The 23,484-nt window shown below is 45.1% G+C and overlaps 1 protein-coding gene and 1 long non-coding RNA gene across 6 annotated transcripts in view; both read left to right on the forward strand.

Annotated features, from left to right (window-relative positions):
- Positions 1–22,877, forward strand: part of UBTF (upstream binding transcription factor) — a 46,803-nt gene extending 23,926 nt beyond the window's left edge. For all 4 annotated transcript variants that reach the window (XM_033918201.1, XM_033918204.1, XM_033918202.1 and 1 more), the window contains 8 exons: positions 9,792–9,947; positions 10,434–10,544; positions 12,650–12,738; positions 15,826–16,015; positions 16,856–16,903; positions 17,143–17,211; positions 21,235–21,396; positions 21,501–22,877. In XM_033918201.1, coding sequence (XP_033774092.1) covers positions 9,792–9,947; positions 10,434–10,544; positions 12,650–12,738; positions 15,826–16,015; positions 16,856–16,903; positions 17,143–17,211; positions 21,235–21,396; positions 21,501–21,590 — 915 coding nt within the window. In that variant the 3' untranslated portion in view covers positions 21,591–22,877. The remainder of the gene's footprint in view (positions 1–9,791; positions 9,948–10,433; positions 10,545–12,649; positions 12,739–15,825; positions 16,016–16,855; positions 16,904–17,142; positions 17,212–21,234; positions 21,397–21,500) is intronic.
- On the forward strand, positions 849–5,953 carry LOC117347371. 2 transcript variants are annotated; one of them, XR_004536778.1, is made up of 3 exons: positions 849–1,375; positions 4,275–4,502; positions 5,898–5,953. It is a non-coding gene; the product is annotated as an uncharacterized LOC117347371 (long non-coding RNA). The 2 variants fall into 2 exon arrangements; XR_004536779.1 differs by lacking the exon at positions 849–1,375 and adding an exon at positions 3,710–3,968.
- Positions 22,878–23,484: the final 607 nt, after the last annotated feature.

Raw genomic sequence — 23,484 nt, forward strand, 5'->3', positions numbered from 1 at the left:
TCGTTGGAGAAATACTAGGCCTGCCCCACTGGACTAAGGAGGAGAAGGGTTCATCCCATGTTCTGCCCTTCCTGTCCCCCCCTCCCCCCAGAAATCTCACACCTAAATAGTCCTGTTCTGGGTGGTCCACTCTATTGCCCTTCTCCCCCACCCCAGTCCTCTTGCATTCATCCTTCCTCTGCCCTAGGTTGGCTATGACAATTCTGTCCTGTATCATTGAAGAATCTGTCCGCGGCTGGGAGAGGGAACTAGGGGCCGTCCTGTCAGAGTGGCAAAATGGTGTTATTCTGGAACTGGTAATGAGAAATAGACTCTTAAGGACTCAGGATTTAGAGCTAGTCTGAGAACCTCAGTGTCAATTATGCTGGCCTAAATTCTCGTGCTCGCCTTCCCCAACATCCTCCCCACCAAACTGGAGGATTGTGGAGAATTTTATTTGGATTTAGTAATTCTGCAAGAGACCATAGAACAAAGCCTTTCTACGCTGTAGTTCTTTCTTCTTCTTTTTTTTTTTTTTTTTTTTAAAGAAATGCCTCGGTGGTGTGACTGTGCACACATTATTCACTATGGTGATGTTCTTCCTTCTGGGTACCACGTGAGGAGAATGAGATGGTGCTAAAGAAGAGACGTGACCCGATGTTCTTCCATGACCTAAAACAGTCACAGTACCACCAAATCTGCAGTTGTTTAGATTTTGTGGCAAAGATCTTTAGGGGCAATTGATTTGAAATTCAGCCTCGGAAGTCCTGTTCATGGTTCTGTCCTCATCACTCATCTATGGATCGTTGGGAATTCATAAATACTTAATGTGTTCCTTTGTGTGTCTGTGTGCTGTTTTTTCTCATTATGGAGGTCCGTATCTAGACACTAGGGGGAAAAGCCTCTTGGGGGGGGGGTGTCCCAGGTTTTGTCTCATTATGGGGGTCCGTATATTGACACTTGGGGGGAAAATGCCTCATTATGGAGATCCATAAATTTACACTGGAGGGAAAAAGTGTGTGTGTCCTAGGTTTTGTCTCATTATGGAGGTGCATAAATTGACATTGGAGAAAAGTGTGTGTGTGGCCAGGTTTTATCTCATGGGGGTCTATATATTGACACTGGAGAAAAGTGTGTGTGTGTGGTCAGGTTTTGTCTCATTATGGGAGTCCATATATGGACACTGGAGAAAAGTGTATGTGTGTGTGTGTGTGTGGACAGGTTTTGTCTCATGGGGGTCCATATATTGACACTGGAGAAAAGTGTGTGTGGCCAGGTTTTGTCTCATTATGGGGGGTCCATATATTGACACTGTGGAGAAAAGTGTGTGTGTGGTCAGGTTTTGTCTCTTGGGGGTCCATATATTGACACTGGAGAAAAGTGTGTGTGTGGTCAGGTTTTGTCTCATGGGGGTCCATATATTGACACTGGAGAAAAGTGTGTGTGGCCAGGTTTTGTCTCATTATGGGGGGTCCATATATTGACACTGTGGAGAAAAGTGTGTGTGTGGTCAGGTTTTGTCTCTTGGGGGTCCATATATTGACACTGGAGAAAAGTGTGTGTGTGGTCAGGTTTTGTCTCATGGGGGTCCATATATTGACACTGGAGAAAAGTGTGTGTGGCCAGGTTTTGTCTCATTATGGGGGGTCCATATATTGACACTGTGGAGAAAAGTGTGTGTGTGGTCAGGTTTTGTCTCATGGGGGTCCATATATTGACACTGGAGAAAAGTGTGTGTGTGGTCAGGTTTTGTCTCATGGGGGTCCATATATTGACACTGGAGAAAAGTGTGTGTGTGGTCAGGTTTTGTCTCATGGGGGTCCATATATTGACACTGGAGAAAAGTGTGTGTGGCCAGGTTTTGTCTCATTATGGGGGGTCCATATATTGACACTGTGGAGAAAAGTGTGTGTGTGGTCAGGTTTTGTCTCATGGGGGTCCATATATTGACACTGGAGAAAAGTGTGTGTGTGGTCAGGTTTTGTCTCATGGGGGTCCATATATTGACACTGGAGAAAAGTGTGTGTGTGGTCAGGTTTTGTCTCATGGGGGTCCATATATTGACACTGGAGAAAAGTGTGTGTGTGGTCAGGTTTTGTCTCATGGGGGTCCATATATTGACACTGGAGAAAAGTGTGTGTGTGGTCAGGTTTTGTCTCATGGGGGTCCATATATTGACACTGGAGAAAAGTGTGTGTGTGGTCAGGTTTTGTCTCATGGGGGTCCATATATTGACACTGGAGAAAAGTGTGTGTGTGGTCAGGTTTTGTCTCATGGGGGTCCATATATTGACACTGGAGAAAAGTGTGTGTGTGGTCAGGTTTTGTCTCTTGGGGGTCCATATATTGACACTGTGGAGAAAAGTGTGTGTGTGGTCAGGTTTTGTCTCATGGGGGTCCATATATTGACACTGGAGAAAAGTGTGTGTGTGGTCAGGTTTTGTCTCATGGGGGTCCATATATTGACACTGGAGAAAAGTGTGTGTGTGGTCAGGTTTTGTCTCTTGGGGGTCCATATATTGACACTGTGGAGAAAAGTGTGTGTGTGGTCAGGTTTTGTCTCATGGGGGTCCATATATTGACACTGGAGAAAAGTGTGTGTGGCCAGGTTTTGTCTCATTATGGGGGGTCCATATATTGACACTGTGGAGAAAAGTGTGTGTGTGGTCAGGTTTTGTCTCATGGGGGTCCATATATTGACACTGGAGAAAAGTGTGTGTGTGGTCAGGTTTTGTCTCATGGGGGTCCATATATTGACACTGGAGAAAAGTGTGTGTGTGGTCAGGTTTTGTCTCATGGGGGTCCATATATTGACACTGGAGAAAAGTGTGTGTGTGGTCAGGTTTTGTCTCATGGGGGTCCATATATTGACACTGGAGAAAAGTGTGTGTGTGGTCAGGTTTTGTCTCATGGGGGTCCATATATTGACACTGGAGAAAAGTGTGTGTGTGGTCAGGTTTTGTCTCATGGGGGTCCATATATTGACACTGGAGAAAAGTGTGTGTGTGGTCAGGTTTTGTCTCTTGGGGGTCCATATATTGACACTGGAGAAAAGTGTGTGTGTGGTCAGGTTTTGTCTCATGGGGGTCCATATATTGACACTGGAGAAAAGTGTGTGTGTGGTCAGGTTTTGTCTCATGGGGGTCCATATATTGACACTGGAGAAAAGTGTGTGTGTGGTCAGGTTTTGTCTCTTGGGGGTCCATATATTGACACTGTGGAGAAAAGTGTGTGTGTGGTCAGGTTTTGTCTCATGGGGGTCCATATATTGACACTGGAGAAAAGTGTGTGTGTGGTCAGGTTTTGTCTCATGGGGGTCCATATATTGACACTGGAGAAAAGTGTGTGTGTGGTCAGGTTTTGTCTCATGGGGGTCCATATATTGACACTGGAGAAAAGTGTGTGTGTGGTCAGGTTTTGTCTCATGGGGGACCATATATTGACACTGGAGAAAAGTGTGTGTGTGGTCAGGTTTTGTCTCATGGGGGTCCATATATTGACACTGGAGAAAAGTGTGTGTGTGGTCAGGTTTTGTCTCTTGGGGGTCCATATATTGACACTGTGGAGAAAAGTGTGTGTGTGGTCAGGTTTTGTCTCATGGGGGTCCATATATTGACACTGGAGAAAAGTGTGTGTGTGGTCAGGTTTTGTCTCTTGGGGGTCCATATATTGACACTGTGGAGAAAAGTGTGTGTGTGGTCAGGTTTTGTCTCATGGGGGTCCATATATTGACACTGGAGAAAAGTGTGTGTGTGGTCAGGTTTTGTCTCTTGGGGGTCCATATATTGACACTGTGGAGAAAAGTGTGTGTGTGGTCAGGTTTTGTCTCTTGGGGGTCCATATATTGACACTGGAGAAAAGTGTGTGTGGCCAGGTTTTGTCTCTTGGGGGTCCATATATTGACACTGTGGAGAAAAGTGTGTGTGTGGTCAGGTTTTGTCTCATGGGGGTCCATATATTGACACTGGAGAAAAGTGTGTGTGTGGTCAGGTTTTGTCTCTTGGGGGTCCATATATTGACACTGTGGAGAAAAGTGTGTGTGTGGTCAGGTTTTGTCTCATGGGGGTCCATATATTGACACTGGAGAAAAGTGTGTGTGTGGTCAGGTTTTGTCTCTTGGGGGTCCATATATTGACACTGTGGAGAAAAGTGTGTGTGTGGTCAGGTTTTGTCTCATGGGGGTCCATATATTGACACTGGAGAAAAGTGTGTGTGTGTGGTCAGGTTTTGTCTCATTATGGGAGTCCATATATGGACACTGGAGAAAAGTGTATGTGTGTGTGTGTGTGTGGACAGGTTTTGTCTCTTGGGGGTCCATATATTGACACTGGAGAAAAGTGTGTGTGTGGTCAGGTTTTGTCTCATGGGGGTCCATATATTGACACTGGAGAAAAGTGTGTGTGTGGTCAGGTTTTGTCTCATGGGGGTCCATATATTGACACTGGAGAAAAGTGTGTGTGTGGTCAGGTTTTGTCTCATGGGGGTCCATATATTGACACTGGAGAAAAGTGTGTGTGTGGTCAGGTTTTGTCTCATGGGGGTCCATATATTGACACTGGAGAAAAGTGTGTGTGTGGTCAGGTTTTGTCTCATGGGGGTCCATATATTGACACTGGAGAAAAGTGTGTGTGTGGTCAGGTTTTGTCTCATGGGGGTCCATATATTGACACTGGAGAAAAGTGTGTGTGTGGTCAGGTTTTGTCTCATGGGGGTCCATATATTGACACTGTGGAGAAAAGTGTGTGTGTGGTCAGGTTTTGTCTCATGGGGGTCCATATATTGACACTGGAGAAAAGTGTGTGTGTGGTCAGGTTTTGTCTCATGGGGGTCCATATATTGACACTGGAGAAAAGTGTGTGTGTGGTCAGGTTTTGTCTCATGGGGGTCCATATATTGACACTGGAGAAAAGTGTGTGTGTGGTCAGGTTTTGTCTCATGGGGGTCCATATATTGACACTGGAGAAAAGTGTGTGTGTGGTCAGGTTTTGTCTCATGGGGGTCCATATATTGACACTGGAGAAAAGTGTGTGTGTGGTCAGGTTTTGTCTCATGGGGGTCCATATATTGACACTGGAGAAAAGTGTGTGTGTGGTCAGGTTTTGTCTCTTGGGGGTCCATATATTGACACTGTGGAGAAAAGTGTGTGTGTGGTCAGGTTTTGTCTCATGGGGGTCCATATATTGACACTGGAGAAAAGTGTGTGTGTGGTCAGGTTTTGTCTCTTGGGGGTCCATATATTGACACTGTGGAGAAAAGTGTGTGTGTGGTCAGGTTTTGTCTCATGGGGGTCCATATATTGACACTGGAGAAAAGTGTGTGTGTGGTCAGGTTTTGTCTCTTGGGGGTCCATATATTGACACTGTGGAGAAAAGTGTGTGTGTGGTCAGGTTTTGTCTCTTGGGGGTCCATATATTGACACTGGAGAAAAGTGTGTGTGGCCAGGTTTTGTCTCTTGGGGGTCCATATATTGACACTGTGGAGAAAAGTGTGTGTGTGGTCAGGTTTTGTCTCTTGGGGGTCCATATATTGACACTGTGGAGAAAAGTGTGTGTGTGGTCAGGTTTTGTCTCATGGGGGTCCATATATTGACACTGGAGAAAAGTGTGTGTGTGGTCAGGTTTTGTCTCTTGGGGGTCCATATATTGACACTGTGGAGAAAAGTGTGTGTGTGGTCAGGTTTTGTCTCATGGGGGTCCATATATTGACACTGGAGAAAAGTGTGTGTGTGGTCAGGTTTTGTCTCATGGGGGTCCATATATTGACACTGGAGAAAAGTGTGTGTGTGTGGTCAGGTTTTGTCTCATTATGGGAGTCCATATATGGACACTGGAGAAAAGTGTATGTGTGTGTGTGTGTGTGGACAGGTTTTGTCTCATGGGGGTCCATATATTGACACTGGAGAAAAGTGTGTGTGGCCAGGTTTTGTCTCTTGGGGGTCCATATATTGACACTGTGGAGAAAAGTGTGTGTGTGGTCAGGTTTTGTCTCATGGGGGTCCATATATTGACACTGGAGAAAAGTGTGTGTGTGGTCAGGTTTTGTCTCTTGGGGGTCCATATATTGACACTGTGGAGAAAAGTGTGTGTGTGGTCAGGTTTTGTCTCATGGGGGTCCATATATTGACACTGGAGAAAAGTGTGTGTGTGGTCAGGTTTTGTCTCATGGGGGTCCATATATTGACACTGGAGAAAAGTGTGTGTGTGGTCAGGTTTTGTCTCTTGGGGGTCCATATATTGACACTGGAGAAAAGTGTGTGTGTGGTCAGGTTTTGTCTCATGGGGGTCCATATATTGACACTGGAGAAAAGTGTGTGTGTGGTCAGGTTTTGTCTCATGGGGGTCCATATATTGACACTGGAGAAAAGTGTGTGTGTGGTCAGGTTTTGTCTCATGGGGGTCCATATATTGACACTGGAGAAAAGTGTGTGTGTGGTCAGGTTTTGTCTCTTGGGGGTCCATATATTGACACTGTGGAGAAAAGTGTGTGTGTGGTCAGGTTTTGTCTCATGGGGGTCCATATATTGACACTGGAGAAAAGTGTGTGTGTGGTCAGGTTTTGTCTCTTGGGGGTCCATATATTGACACTGTGGAGAAAAGTGTGTGTGTGGTCAGGTTTTGTCTCATGGGGGTCCATATATTGACACTGGAGAAAAGTGTGTGTGTGGTCAGGTTTTGTCTCATGGGGGTCCATATATTGACACTGGAGAAAAGTGTGTGTGTGGTCAGGTTTTGTCTCTTGGGGGTCCATATATTGACACTGTGGAGAAAAGTGTGTGTGTGGTCAGGTTTTGTCTCATGGGGGTCCATATATTGACACTGGAGAAAAGTGTGTGTGTGGTCAGGTTTTGTCTCATGGGGGTCCATATATTGACACTGGAGAAAAGTGTGTGTGTGGTCAGGTTTTGTCTCTTGGGGGTCCATATATTGACACTGTGGAGAAAAGTGTGTGTGTGGTCAGGTTTTGTCTCATGGGGGTCCATATATTGACACTGGAGAAAAGTGTGTGTGGCCAGGTTTTGTCTCATTATGGGGGGTCCATATATTGACACTGTGGAGAAAAGTGTGTGTGTGGTCAGGTTTTGTCTCATGGGGGTCCATATATTGACACTGGAGAAAAGTGTGTGTGTGGTCAGGTTTTGTCTCTTGGGGGTCCATATATTGACACTGTGGAGAAAAGTGTGTGTGTGGTCAGGTTTTGTCTCATGGGGGTCCATATATTGACACTGGAGAAAAGTGTGTGTGGCCAGGTTTTGTCTCATTAGGGGGGTCCATATATTGACACTGTGGAGAAAAGTGTGTGTGTGGTCAGGTTTTGTCTCTTGGGGGTCCATATATTGACACTGGAGAAAAGTGTGTGTGTGTGGTCAGGTTTTGTCTCTTGGGGGTCCATATATTGACACTGTGGAGAAAAGTGTGTGTGTGGTCAGGTTTTGTCTCATGGGGGTCCATATATTGACACTGGAGAAAAGTGTGTGTGGCCAGGTTTTGTCTCATTAGGGGGGTCCATATATTGACACTGTGGAGAAAAGTGTGTGTGTGGTCAGGTTTTGTCTCTTGGGGGTCCATATATTGACACTGGAGAAAAGTGTGTGTGTGTGGTCAGGTTTTGTCTCTTGGGGGTCCATATATTGACACTGTGGAGAAAAGTGTGTGTGTGGTCAGGTTTTGTCTCATGGGGGTCCATATATTGACACTGGAGAAAAGTGTGTGTGGCCAGGTTTTGTCTCATTAGGGGGGTCCATATATTGACACTGTGGAGAAAAGTGTGTGTGTGGTCAGGTTTTGTCTCTTGGGGGTCCATATATTGACACTGTGGAGAAAAGTGTGTGTGTGGTCAGGTTTTGTCTCATGGGGGTCCATATATTGACACTGGAGAAAAGTGTGTGTGGCCAGGTTTTGTCTCATTAGGGGGGTCCATATATTGACACTTTGGAGAAAGTGTGTGTGCACGTGGCCAGGTTTTGTCTCATGGGGATCCATATGGCACTGTGGGGGAAAAGTGTGTGTGTGTGTCCCAGGTTTTGTCTCATGGGGACTAGACATTAAAACTTTGGGGAATAACCCTTTCACTATAAGATTTTGCTTCTACCTAGACAGCAGGGTTGATCGTCGACATTTTGTCGCCTGTCCTGTTGCTTGTGTGGATCTGAAGATAGTCCGAGGACAGGTTAGGACGAAGGAACTCATGTAATAAGCACACAGTTTTGGCGTCAGAAATGACAACCATTTTGAAAACAATAAAGCAATGAAGATGACCGAGATCGCTGACAAAAATGCACAGCAAAGAGCAAACTGCAGCCCAAAAAGTTACGCATTTCATTTTTTTTTTTTTAAAGAGAAAACAACTATTCAAGTAGTAGTCATTTTTTCACATAGAAGCTGAGCAATGGAAAGAAGCTGAGAAAAGGCGAGGTACGACTGTGAAATGGCCTCGATGCGTGTATGCATTCAAAGAAAGGTGGTTTGAAGAATGGAAAGAAAGAAATAGGAACACTGGAACCACTGAGACGCTTTTAGTGTCTATGTGGGCTGCCGGCGTCTCAGACTGTCAAATTTTGTTAAAGGCACGTCCTACTTCATCTCTTCTTGCACGAGATTCAACTACTACAAACAACGTTCAAGGCTTCAGCAAAATAGAACTTTGTGATTTCTTTTTTAAAAAATTTTCTTTTTTTTTTTGAATTTATTTTGTTCTGTAGTTGGAAGCATGATGCAGCCTGTGTAACCAGCCTGTACTCCCATTTTGACACATGTTTGGGATAGGTAATACTCTTGGAGTGACATGGGAGTTGTGCCATGGAGAGTGGGAAGTGTCTGAACACCCCCCCCCATCCAATCTTTATTTGTAGATGTTCAATGTACCCTTCCTATTGTCAGCAAGGATGACTGAAGTCTTTTATGTACCTGAGGATATTTTGGGGGAGTCCTGTGGTATGTTCTTGCCCATCCTCAACCCTTCTGATACTTCTACTTTGGCCATAGTGAATGTAGGCCTGCTCTTTTGGGATCAGAATAGCAAGTAATGCCCAAATGTCCATTAGATTTCTTTAGGTCCAGTGCAATCAAATTTGTTGAACACCTCCCAGCATAAAACGTATTTTTGACCTCCTGTGGCGATTCTTTTCACATGGATACCCTCAGTCCATGACTCGCCTGTCTTGTCATTAGCCAGTCATAGTTATTATTATTTAATCTAAGACTCTTTTCTTTTTACTTGAGAAATAAGTTGGCTCTTTAAAAATCACTCCCCCCCACACACAGTTTTATGAAACCGCGTTAGGCTTTTTTATCGCCGGTCGCAGCAGTATTAGTGTCTGAGCTAATACCACTGCAGCCGGCAATAAAAAAGCTTAAGGGGGGGGCTTTATTTCTCGATTAAAAAGAAAGAGTTTGGGATTAAATAATAAAATAACTGACTGACCGATGATGAAGCAGATGAGTCATGACTGAGGGTGTCTATTTGAAAAGAATCGTCGCAGAGGTCAGAAATAGATATATTTCACTCTGGGAGGTTCTAAACAAATCCAATAGCATTGGGTTTGAAGAATATAAATTATTTTGCCCCCACAAAGTAAGATATATTTATGACCCTAGTAAATTGATTTATCAAGTATCCATTAGTGTCATTTGCTTTCTCTCCCATTGTGGCCCCTCGTCCAGGTGTTTCTTCCATTGATGCCTTGATCGTTTTAAGGTCTTGGACTGGTAACTTTCCTGAATGGCGGGTGCTGAGTTGTACATTTTATCTTTGGGGATGGGTGGGTTGCTTTGTACTAGAATCAGAGTCTTCAGTTCTCACTCTGTCTTTCTCTAGGCAAAGTACAAAGCCCGTGAGAATGCTTTGAAAGCACAGTCAGACAAGAAGCGTGGCTCAGATAAGGAAGAGCGTGGCAAACTGCCGGAGTCGCCCAAGACAGCTGAAGAAATCTGGCAGCAGAGCGTGATCGGGGACTACCTTGCCCGCTTTAAGGTGTGCAACATGTCTGGGAGCCTTGGGGAGGGGGGAGCAGAGGAAGAATTTTAAGTATGGGAGAGATGGGAATTAATGTCTGCTTATGATATCTGAAAATATCCCATAGGAGAAGATTTTTTTCATGGGGGTAATATAGCTACACCTAGGAAAGAGTGAAAAGGGAGCATCTCAAGGGCTTCAGGTTTTTAGGAGCCAGCTTGTAGACTATCTTCAGCACCTCTTAGGTGGAAAATGCAACTTCTAAGAAAGTTCATCTGTGCCACATAAGTCACCCTTGATGCTTTCCACTTTAATATAATATGATTATTGCTTTGCCAACCCGAGTGTGAGCATTTCCTACCTTAGGAGGTCATGTCCAGTAGCAGGTGGTTATGACTGGAGAGTGTACCAGTGTTGTGATGCACCCTCCACCTTGAGCTGAGGGACCCTTTGGCTGTTTTTTTTTTCCCCATTCATTTGGTTCCGGTGTTTGCACTTTTCTAGAATGATCGGGGACGTGCCCTGAAGGCCATGGAAGCAACTTGGAACAACATGGAAAAGAAAGAGAAGTTGATGTGGATTAAGAAAGCCGCAGAAGATCAGAAGCGATATGAGGTATGGGGGAAGTGGTTTGGAAATGGGGGAAGCTGGGGTGGGATGCCGTGGTGCTTCAAACTGGCCAGATTCATTACAGGGACCATTTCAAGGTCTGTCTTGGTGATGGGGCACATGTCCCCCTTTTTTTGGGGGGGGGATACGCTTTCTCTCCCCCCCCACACACACACACTTTGTCAGTGTCTAGATCAGTGTATCACAAGCTGTGCTGTGGCACACTAGTGCCTGGAGATTCCAAGTGTGCTGCCAGACGCTGGGGAGAAGGAAAAGCACCAGTGCCGGCTGATTGCCCACAGAACATGCCTCTTGCGGCAAGAGCACATCCTGTAGGCAGTCAACCGGCACCTCTCCTCCTACCTGGCGTCTTCTCCTCTTCTCCATGCCTTTTTTTTTTTTTTCAGCACCCCCCCCCCCTCACACACACACACTGATATTTCAGGGCCCTGTCTGGAGGGCCTCTGCGCATGCGCGGATGTCGACGTTATGACATCACATATGTGCACAATGTCATTGCGTCGACATCCACGCATTTCCGGTTGCCCTCGAGCTACAAACCCCCCAATTTAGCATGCCGCCAGCTCGCAAAGTTTGTGAGACACTGGTCCATTTTTATTTTATTTAAAAATTTCTTCCCTGCGTATCACAGTAGAAAACCATACATATTCTTAACATACTTATAACATAAGAACATAGGAATTGCCACTGCTGAGTCAGACCAGTGGTCCATCATGCCCAGCAGTCCACTCACGCGGCGGCCCTCTGGTCCAAGACCAGCACCCTAACTGAGACTAGCCCCACCAGCGCACGTTCTTGTTCAGCAGGAACTTGTCTAACTTTGTCTTGAATCCCTGGAGGGTGTTTTCCCCTATGGCAGACTCCAGAAGAGCGTTCCAGTTTTCTCCCACTCTCTGGGTGAAGAAGAACTTCCTTACGTTCGTACGGAATTTATCCCCTTTCAACTTTAGAGAGTGCTTTCTCGTTCTCCCTACCTTGGAGAGGGTGAACAACCTGTCCTTATCTACTAAGTCTATCCCCTTCAGTACCTTGAATGTTTCGATCATGTCCCCTCTCAATCTCCTCTGTTCGAGGGAGAAGAGGCCCAGTTTCTCTAATCTTTTGCTGTACGGCACCTCCTCCAGCTCCTTAACATACACATCCTATCCTTTCCTTCCAATAAATATCTCACCCTATATGAACTGTAAAGTGTATTTCTCTTCAAAGCTAATGAAAAGCTTTAATAAATAAATAAGTTTTCAACTGTTTTTTAAATGAGAGTTTCTCTCCACATAATCTTAAAAACCCTGGTAATGTATTCCACAAATATGGGCCTAGAACAGAGAGAATTACAAAAAAAAAAAAAAAAAGAGAGAGAGATAGCTGTTGCTTGCATTTTTTTTATAACAAGTTTCACCTAGTTTCATCGATCGATCTAGAACAAGGATCTCAAAGTCCCTCCTTGAGGGCTGCAATCCAGTCGGGTTTTCAGGATTTCCCCAATGAATGTGCATTGAAAGCAGTGCATGCACATAGATCTCATGCATATTCATTGGGGAGATCCTGAAAACCTGACTGGATTGCGGCCCTCAAGGAGGGACTTTGAGACCCCTGATCTAGATATTAGATACTAGAATTGTTGCATCGCAATAATTGCCATATGTCTCTCTTTTTATTAGATTTCTTTGCACATCCGATGGGGGGGGGGGGAGAAATGTATGTTGTTTATTAAAATTAGTTATAATTTTGTAATCACATTATATGTCTTCATGTATTAATAATTGGGAGGAGGGGGGGAAATGATTGTTTTATGTATTAATTGTGTATTTAATAGTGCGTTGTATGCAGTGTTTATGTTCAATTAATTGTATTGCACTGTCAAAGTTTGAAAATCAATAAAGATTTATAAAAAAAAAAGAAGTGACTCTCACCAGCCCAGCGACATGTTATAAGAGGAAAACCAGTGAAAAATAATGTGATCTGCTGGATCCCATTGGACCTCTAGCTTCTGGGTATGGCTGAATGCAAGGTAGAGGGCCCTGGCGCACGTCTCATGCTTGTTTTGATTCTATATTATTTCTAATCTTTTCTCCCTTTTCCTTACCTAACAGAGAGAACTGAGTGACATGCGATCCCCCCCATCTTCTACCAGTGCCTCCAAGAAGTTAAAGTTCCAGGGAGAGCCCAAGAAGGCTCCCATGTGAGTATGAGATCCCTGTCCTTCACAAAGAGTCTCTCCCCACAGTCCCTGGGATATAGACATGGGAGGGGGGTCCACGAACCCCAGATGTGGAGGGAGGATGACTCCTGTGATGTGTTTCATCTCTGTGCACAGTGCTTCTCAAACCCGTCCTGGGGTTTCAGGATATCCACAATTATTCATGAGAGAGATTTGTATGCAGTGGGGGTAGTACATGCAAATCTCTCTCATGAATATTCGTTGTGAATATCCTGCAAATCTGACTAGCTGGTGATCACCCAGGACAGGTAAAGGATGTAAATGTGAACTAGACTCTTCTGGCAGCTTAGGAACATTTTTTTAAAAAGTTGTCTTTCACAAACTTTTGGCGCAGTGGTTAAAGCTAAAGCCTCAGCACCCTGAGGTTGTGGGTTCAAACCCACGATGCTCCTTGTGACCCTGGGCAAGTCACTTAATCCCCCTGTTGCCCCAGGTACATTAGATAGATTGTGAGCCTGGAAAAAATGCTTGAGTACCTGAATACATTCATGTAATCTGTTCTGAATTCAGAACAGTATAGAAAATTGAGTAAATAAATAGTGTGCAAATTTTCAGGCTCTGATAACCAGAGCTGGTATTGTGACATCATAACGCCTCATTCCACCAATGCCTAAGAGCCAACCTCATCAGTGATGTCAAAAGGCTTCATTGTCCTTTACTTGGCTCACTTTTACTACATGTTAATCTCTAGAGTGGCGCAGTGGTTGAAGCTAAAGCCTCAGCACCCTGAGGTTGTGAGTTCAAACCCTTGCTGCTCCTTATGACCCTGGGCAAGTCACTTAATCCCCCTGTTACCCCAGGTACATTAGATAGAGCCCACTGGGATAGACAGGGAAAAATGTTTCGCTACCTGGGAGAACAGTATAGAAAATGGAATAAATAAACAAAGTAAGCTTATTACAATTTAGAAGAGAGCTCTGATCATCCTGAATAATTAGTAGTCTTTCCCTAATCATCTTTCCCTCCTTTTACTCATGTGCAGTGTCTTTACAGCCGCCAATCTCAACCCAGTCCGCGTGGCACACCTACGGTAGTCCCATCATGTTTTCAGAATATCTACAATGAATATTTATGAGTTAAATTTCTGTGCTCTGCCTTAATTGCATGCACATCGATCTCGCGTATATTCATTGCCAGGGGCGCCCCTCCTCTCCACCCCTGCCTCTTCCCACTCCTCCTCTTGCCAGTCGACCCCCCCCCCCTTCCCTTGCCTTGTATCTCTAGTTGTTCACCGCCGCAAGCGCCAACTTCAATGTGCTCCTCGTGATTGCGTCTTATCTCTCACCAACGTCGCTTCCGGGCACCGCACTTAGGAAATGACATCGGAGGGAGAGCCGACGGGGTCGCGAGGAGCACATTGACTTTCTTGTTGCTCGCGGTGGGGGACAGCCAGAGGTACAGGGGAAGGGAAGGGGGTCGCGCACAGCAATGGGCATCAGGGAAGGAGTGGTGGGGGAGGGGCGCCTCGCACCCTCGCTATGCCATTGTTCATTGTGATATCCTGAAAACACAATGGGACTGCTTTGTGCTGCCGTGCAGGACGGTTTCCCAAGGTCAAATTTGCCCCCATTGATGGGATGGGCTTGGGAATGTGGCAGCATCAGCTTTTGATAGTCATCCCCATATCCCCTGGAAGGAAGGTGGTCCTGACCAATGTTCAACAGCGATGCCTGCAAACTGGTTTGAAAATGGAAGTGGTAGGGGAGTGCCTGGATATTGCAGATGACGGCTGATGGTAGAGCTTCAGTTGGAAAGAGGAAGTTGAAATTAAAAAGAGGCATTTGAAACAGGGAACAGAGATCTTTCAGCCCGAGTCTGGTGTCCAGTGGAGTGCCTGTCTCCAGAGGGCTCATGGTTAGGGTTACCATATGTCTGGATTTACCCAGACATGTTCTCTTTTTAGAGGACCGTCTGGGTGTCCAGATGGTTTTTCAAAACCCGGCAGTTTGTCCGGGTTTTGGACTCTCTCCAATTCCAATCTAAATTTTTATTTTACCTTTGGGGGGGTGGGAGCCGCATCAGTTGCAGTCCCACCATGGGTACCGGTGATCCAGGGGCAAGAGCTCCTGTTGCAAGCCACTGAAGGCTTGTTTGGTGCTGGATGGAGGCGTCAGGAAAGGTCCCGAATCTGTCTGAGCTTGGGGTCATTTCTAGATGGTGTCTGTGCATGTGCATGACATCATCACGTCTGCGCATGCTTGGAGGCCCTCCGGACACTGCTCCAAACTCAGGCAGAGCCAGGGCCTTTCCTGCCACCTCCAGTCAGTGCCAAACGAGCCTCCAGAGGCTTGCTCCTACCCCTGGACCACCAGTCCCCTTAAAGGAACCATGATTGACACCCTAAGGTGACCCCCCCTCCCCATTGCCACCAGAGAGGTTTCCTATCCTCCTGCAGAGGGGAGAAGAGGAGATTAGGATGGTGTGGGAGGAGGGCCACATGTCCTTGTGTTTTTTTTATTTAACAAATATGGTAACCCTACTCCTGGTGAGGAACCGGGAAAACAAATACTGCTCAATATTCAGCAGCATTTAATCAACAAGGAAAGGCTCTTGGTCAGTTAAATAGCATTTGGTTGGCTAACTGTTAATATTCGGCAGGAGATGGCCAGCTATCTCCGCTGAATACTAGTGGTTTGTTACTAAATCTTGGCCAGCTATAACGTGTGATAGCTGCTGATTTTTAAAGAGTAACCAGCCATGTTTGTTGGCCAAATTGAGCTGCCCAAATAACTGGTCTATCTTTGGCTGCTATAACTTAACAGCCAGCGCGTAAATCGATTGAGCTGGTCAAAAACAGACCGGATATTCAGGGCTGGCCACCAGAAACAGCTCAGCATTGACTGTCCGGGCTCAGTGCCAGCTTCCCACAGTCTCAGCGTTGGCCCCATAGATTTTTATTCCTTTGCTGTGTGTTCAGTGTCACAGCCATAAATTGGGCTAGTCCTTAGGGAATCCCTGCAACGCTAATCAAAGCAGCAGCTGGCAAACAGCGATGTACACATTAGCTGTCATTCCAAGTTTAACCTTTGTCCTTTGTGGGCTCTGTAGGAATGGGTACCAGAAGTTTTCCCAGGAGCTGTTGTCTAACGGGGAACTGAACCATCTTCCCCTAAAAGAGCGCATGGTGGAGATTGGCAGCCGTTGGCAGCGCATTTCCCAGGCTCAGAAGGACCATTACAAGAAGCTGGCAGAGGAGCAGCAGAGACAGTATAAAGTGCAGCTAGATGTCTGGCTTAAGGTGAGGAAGATGCTGGAATCTGAGAGAGAAAGAGAGGCAGATATGTAGATGCGCACAAACACAGATCCTAAACATTGTCTGTTTTCAGGCTGGCATTATTGGGTCAACAGTGGCGGTGACCTGTATGTGGGGTATCTTGGGCTTGAAACAAAGATCTACTCCTCCTACTAAGTGAACATGTCTTGTATTTTAGTAAAGGTGTTTTAAGGAAATCCTTTTTTATTTTATTCATCTTTTTCTGTTTTAAAAGAAACAAGAAAATCGTACAGGAAAGACTTTTTTTTTTTGGGGGGGTCATAAAAAAAGCAGAAACAATAAGAATGAAATTGTAAAGTTACAGGAAATAGTACTGTGAGAGTTGGTTTGCAGAGAGGGGAGAGAGGAGGCCGAGGGGTGGTAGAAATATGCTTTGTCCCCCCCTCTCATAAATTCAATTGTACTCTCTTACAGTACATACCATATGTGCTCTGTATTAGCCCTCCTTCACTTAAATTGTCAATGTAAACTAGTTTGACCCTTCGATTGCCTTGTTATGTTCTTCTTTTTTCAATCGCACTGTATGTAACTCATCTATTTGTTGTGAACCGCCTAGAACTCCCTGGGTATGGCGGTATACAAAAATAAAATTATTATTATTATTATGCCAGAATGGCATGGGGGAGGGGCACAATGAGCAGTGGACCAAATGACAGGTTTCCTGTAGGGAAACTGAGCAGATGTGAAAGTGCCCCAGGCCCTGTGCCCTGTGATGAGGTGAGAGTTTGGGAGAGACAGGTGAAGATGGGGATGGAAATTATAAATGCATATATACTGTATATATATATTTTTTTTCTTTCTCAGAGCTTGTCTGCCCAAGAAAGAACTGCTTACAAAGAGCAGACATCTAATGTAAGTACTTTCAGAACTGTCCCAAACAGTTGCATGAGAAGATTTCAGACAGAACGCATATCTCTATTCCACCAGGATGCACATTTGATAAAACGGGGCCAAAGTCAGTTTTTTATATGCATTTCCATGCACCCCATATTGCTTCACGCCTCTCCTGTTCACAAAGATCTGTGTACATGGAATCTCACACAGCTGCCTTCTGACCTCTGAACTAAACCTAATTTCCCCTCTTTCATCAGAAACGCAAGAGCACGGGGAAAGTGCGGGGCCCTAACCCCAAAGGAAAGCCATCGATGCAGTCCAAGTCTGTGAGTATCGACTCTAAGTACAGTCCTCCCATGCTGGGAGCCCCTTTAAAACTCTCCCACCACTGCTTACCACCAATTCCTCCTGTATACATACCATACTCTACGGGACTGTGGCTGTTAACTTAGTACTGCTTGGTTCAGGATGAAATGCTAAACTTAGTTTTGATTGGCAGATTATTTCTCAATGGTGGCATAAGTAGGTCCCTAGGGAAGTGGGGTGGGGGGAGCTGAGAGAGGCATTTTGTTTGCAGTGAACTAGCTCTGGAAGATATAGAAGCAATATGAAACTGAGCTTTGTTTAGTATACATGGTTTTCATCTTGCTGAAGTAGTTATGCGGCGGCGGCGAAAAGGGCAAACAGAATGCTAGGAATGATTAAGAAGGGGGATCACAAACAGATCTGAAAAGGTTATCATGCCGTTATACCGGGCCATGATACACCCCCCACCTGGAATACTGCATCCAACACTGGTTGCCGTACATGAAGAAGGACATAGTACTACTCGAAAGGGTCCAGAGAAGAGCGACAAAAATGGTTAAGAGACTGGGAGGAGTTGCCATACAGTGAGAGATTAGAGAAACTGGGCCTCTTCTCCCTTGAAAAGAGGAGACTGAGAGGGAACATGATCGAAACATTCAAGATATTGAAGGGAATAGACTTAGTAGATAAAGATAGATTGTTCACCCTCTCCAAGGTGAAGAGAACGAGAGGGCACTCACTAAAGTTAGAAGGGAAAAGATTCCATACAAACGTAAGGAAGTTCTTCTTCACCCAGAGAGTGGTAGAAATCTGGAACGCTCTTCTGGAGGTTGTTATAGGGGAAAACACCATCCAGGGATTCAAGACAAGGTTGGATAAGTTCCTACTGGAACAGAACATATGCAACTAAGGCTACACTAAAATAGAGAGTTGCGCAGGGACAGAAATCCCACCCGTCTCCGCTAAAATCCCACCCGTCCCCACGAGGAATCCCTCCGTCCTCGCGAGGAATCCCCTCTGTCCCCACCCATCCCCGCAAGGAATCCCCTTCGTCCCTGCCCGTCCTTATAAACTTCAGAAATAGTTATTTCATTTAATTATGCTACTGAATTAAAGGCTCTGGTAGAGACCCATTTACAAATAAGCAAAGACACTTTATTAATTTGGAAATATTAATTGGGAAGAATACATACTTTGTAAATGGGTTTCTACCAGAGCCTCTAATGTAAATATAAAATATAGATACTCAGCTGATGAGAACCCCCAAGCTGTCAGCTGAGGACTTCCTTTGCAGTTGGCCAGGGGGCCCTTTTGCCAAGCTTGGCAGGCAGCAGTACCTGCACCTCAGTGGCTCATGGATGTTGCCAGCGACTGCTGTGCTGGATGGAGGGGAGTTCTGGCCGTCTCTAGAGGAGGTCCTCTGCTGGCGGTGCTTGGGGATCCCCACCAGTCACAGCAAGAGTCAGCAAGTACTTCAACACTGTAGAAATAAAACCAGAAATGCATTTCCTTTTTCTTTTGAACACAATACAAAGACATCTGCTATATACATTTCCCAAAGCTAACATATTTTAGTCAATAAATTCCGTTTTTTACCTTTGTTGTCTGGAGACTTATTTTTCCATAAAGTTGGTCCCAGTTTCTTTTTTCCGCTTTCCCATCTTCTGCAAATTCTTCTGTTGCTGTCCGTTGGTTTCTCCTACCATGGTCCAGCATTTATCCCTTTCTCATCTTTCGCCCCTGCCCACCAGTCCCATGCCCGACATTTCTCCTTTTATCACCCCTCCAGCCCCTCTCCCTCCATTCCCTTCACCACTATGTCCAACATTCCTCCCTCTTGCATCCATTTCAATCTGTCCATTCCACCACAATATTTCTCCCTCTTATCTGTACTCACTCCCTATGACCAAAAATTCTCCTTTCTTCCATTCCCCATGTACACAACCATCTCTTTCCCTCCCTTCCTCTCTCCCAAGTTCATGCCTTTTGTGTCCAAAAATGCATTCCCTCCCCCACCTCAGCATCTCTTTCCCTCCCTTCTTCTCTCCCAAGTCCATGCCTTTTGTGTCCAAAAATGCATTCCCTCCCCCACCTCAGCATCTCTTTCCCTCCCTTCCTCTCTCCCAAGTTCATGCCTTTGTCCAAAAATGCACTCCCTCCCCCCCTTTTGTGTTCCGCGTTTGCCTCCCAAGTTCGACCTCCTGTCCTGCATTTGCCTCCCACGTTCGTGTCCAGTCCTCATCTGCCAACAAATTACCAACTTTCTCATCCAAATGGAGCTCGAGCTGCGAGGCTCATTTTCTATTTCCTGCCTGCCCTGCCGCAGCACACATAGCCGACCAGAAGTCTTCCCCGATGTCAGCGCTGATGTCAGAAGGCGGGTTTTGCGTAAGCCCTCCCTCCAATGTCAGCGCTGACATTGGGGAAGACTTCCGATCGGCTATGTGTGCTGCGGCAGGACAGGTATGAAAAGAAGACGAGCCTCGCGGCTCGAGTTATATTGAACCCCACGGGATCCCTGAGGCCACGAGAGGGGTCCCCACAGGATCCCTGCGACCCTAGGGGGGCGTCCCCGTTCCCGTGCAGCTCTCTAGACTAAAATAGGGCACTGATCTTTGACCTAAGGGCTGCCGCGTGAGCGGACTGTTGGGCACGATGGAATACTGGTCTGACCCAGCAGCAGCAAATCTTATGATCTTATGAAACTCCTCAGGAGTAGATCTGCAATGGAACAGAGAGCAACTAACACACAATACTTCAGCTCACTAATGCATTCTTGGAAATGCAGTCTAGAAATAGAAATAAAGAAAATGATCAAATCTATAAGGTGGCCTTACACTAGAATGCAGCCTCTAAAATATAAGAGTAGTAGGGTCAATGTAGTGGTATCACTGGTCCTCAAATGGGTCAGGTTTCCAGAATATCCCTAATAAATATACACTTTCCCACATCATTTTTTTAAAAATTCATTTTATCAAGATATTATTTCGAATGCGGAGTGGACTTCTGTTTTTTTGGGTGGAAAGTTTCTACACACAAGCAGTGATTTTCTTGTGTACTCGTGTGAATGGTATAATAAATATACACGAGAGAGCTTTGCATGCATATCAACTCTGTTTTCTGCAAATCTCTGTCAGTCATATTTATTAGGGATATCCTGAAACCCTGACCTCCTTGAAGCCCTCAGACTGGGAATACCATTGGTTCAGTGTTCAACTGTGGTGACCATATGGAAAACATGAAGGTTATCAAGCTCTCTTGCGAAAATGTGTAGCAAAGTGCAACTGAGAAAATACATTACACATTACAGTAGTAGTCATTTGTAGCATATAAACTGAGCGATGGAATGAACCTGCAAAAAAGCCAGGTATGACGTTAAGGCTCTTAGACCACCTTGATGATTGTGGTGCATGAATAGGGGTCCTTTTTTTAAGATGTGCTAACTGATTTAGCATTTGCTAAGATGCCCATAGGATATAATGGATGGCTTAGCATTTAGCGTTGTAAATCGGTTAGCACACCTTAATGAAAGGACCCTATGGAAAGGTGGTTGAAGACTGGAAAGAAAGAAATGGGAGCAGTGTAACCACTGAGATATTTTTATAAGCTGCAGGCATCTGGAACTGTCAGATTGCCAAAGGCACTTCCTACTGCAAGAGATGCAACTGTAATAGACACCATTCAAGTCTTCGGCAGTATAGAGCTTTGTAAACTTTTTTTTTTTTCATTTTATTTTTTTCATTTGTTATGTTTTTGTAGCTGGAAACTACAATGGGAAGATGTTTTGTATTTATACCTTGGTCAGCAGGTTGATAACAGTTTTTCTTGGTTACTGAAAGAAGCTACTGATCTGTCACCAGGAGATGGTAGAGGTGAGGGAAAAGGGTGCCATCCCCTGCGGTCCTGATAGCTTTCCCACTCTATATTCTCACTAGCGACCAGCCCTAGGCAGACTAGGACAAGCTATGAAATTTTCAGCGATTGTCCACCCGAAAAATAAGCACGGGATCTTTTTAGTGATTTGGCCAATATTGTCTTTTCAGGACTCGGACGATGACGACGACGATGACGACGATGAGGAGGAGGATGACGACGACGATGATGACGAGGAGGAAGACGAGGAGGAAGAGAAGGGCGACTCATCGGAAGATGGAGGAGACTCCTCCGACTCCAGCAGCGAGGATGATAGCGAAGAAGGGGATGAGGTTGGTGGCATGGGGTGGCGGTTTTTAAAGAGAAGATTAGCTGGATGAAGCTGGTGACCTAGGAGCGTGCTCTTCTAACGCCTCTTTATCATTCTTGTCCATAGGATGAGGAAGATGATGAGGACAATGAATCTGGCAGCAGCAGCTCTTCCTCCTCTTCTTCAGGAGAGTCCTCCGACTCTGATTCCAACTGAGACCCTTTCCCCACCAACCCCAGGTAGTCCCTGAGGTGGAGGCAGGAAGGACTAAGAAGCTTTTTCCTGATTTTTGACATTCTTGCGCAGGCAGGGGGGCTGGGAAAAGACATTTCTATAGAGTTTTGTTTAGTATTCTCTGTGCACAGGTAACAATTTTGTTTTGGAAAGTTTACTTTGGTTCCCTCCCTCTGGGCTTCAAAACCTTCAGACATAACCTGCCTCCCTCTCTATGTATACAATTAATTCCTATCTACTCGTGTGCACAGTTTTGCGTGATGTCCAAAACAGCGAAGGCATTAAAAGGTGTCGAATTTATTGCAGCCTGTCTCCTTCCCACCAGCAACTGTCTGGATTCCAGGGCTGTGACCTTCAGTGCTCCCTGTGGGACTTCTCATAGGAAACTTTGGCTTTGTCCTTGTTTCATAGGGGATGTAGGGTGTCACTTTGTGAAGGCTACATGCCCACTATTGATCATGCCTTGACAAACACAACCGTTTCCGCTGGTGGGCAGAAAGGGAGCTGGTGGTCGCTGGGCAAGAAACAGGTCCTGTCCTGGCTTTGTAAATATAAGTCCCTTCTGCCTTCCTCCACCGGACAGTCCTCATCGTGTCAGGACCTGTGGCAAGCATTTCATATCCAGTCTCTTCCCTGCATTATCTATTTTAGCGTTATCAGGCACTGTGCTAAAACTGAGGGAAGAAAAGGGGCGAGCAGGGTTGTATCGTCCCGTTGCTTGCTTACTCAGCAGACAGTGTTGATCTTGAATGACATGTTATATTTTGTGAGCTGTGTTCCCTGCTTGCTCTCTGTCTTTTTAAAAGGCTGGTTAAGACGGGGGGGTGATTTTAACGTTTTGAAGTGAAACAGCAGAAGTCCGGTTTGCCGAGGTCACCAAAGACACATGCACACGATCGCACACACCAGCCTGAAGAGCTGTTTGATGCAGTGCATCCTCTTGCCACTTCCTCGTCTAATTGAAGAATCTGAGAGAGAAAGAGAGATGAATATGGAAATCGGCCACACACACACACACAGATCTTAAAAACTGTTTTCAGGCTGTCATTTTTGGGTCAACAGTGGCTGTAACCTGTATGCGGAGTATCTTGAGCTCCTTCCCCCACCCTCCATCAGAGATCAGCTCCTCCTGCTGACTGGACATTTGCTGTTGTATTTTAGTAAAGGTGTTTTAAGGAAATCATCTTTTTTTTTTTTTTTTTTCTAATTAATGTTTTCCGTTTTAAAAGGAAAAAAGAAAATCTTACAGTACAGACTTTTTTTTTTTTTGTAAGAAAAGGCAAAAACAATAAAAATTAAATTGTAAAGTTATGGGGGACTAGTTAGTACTGCAAGAGAGAAAACTTAAGTGCTTTTTGGCACTGCTTGAATCTGACCTAGTGGAGCCCACAGAGGCCTGTGAAAAATTAAATCTCCTTTTTTTGGGGGTGGGGTGGGTAAATTGTATTTGGCTAATATTTAAAAGTGTTTTTGTAGGTTTAAAGAGAATATCCATTTGTACTTGCTCTCTGGGAATTTCAAAACCAGTCTGGTGAGACTGAACAGTATGTGATGTTTTACCTGTTCCGTGCGTTATTATATATAAATATATTATTTTGTTTATTAACTCTCCCTCCCCTTTATCAAGTTGGCGCTGCTGAGCAGCGTGAGCTAAATGGTGATCCACCCATTCTGTTTGTACGGGTGGCTCCGCATTCAGCTCGATCTGCTTGGCAGCGCGACTTAATGAAAGGGAGGGGGGAGTAAGTTTGGTTTTTTTGTTTTTTTTTTTGTATAACAAAGTGAAAATAATAATAAAAAAAAGTTTCTGTTGCCAAGTAACTACTTATAAAAAAATTTGAAAAATAAAATAAAAAGTTTAGAAAAAAAAGTAGTC

Source organism: Geotrypetes seraphini, chromosome 13 (genome assembly GCF_902459505.1).
Source record: "Geotrypetes seraphini chromosome 13, aGeoSer1.1, whole genome shotgun sequence".
NCBI lineage: Eukaryota > Metazoa > Chordata > Amphibia > Gymnophiona > Dermophiidae > Geotrypetes > Geotrypetes seraphini.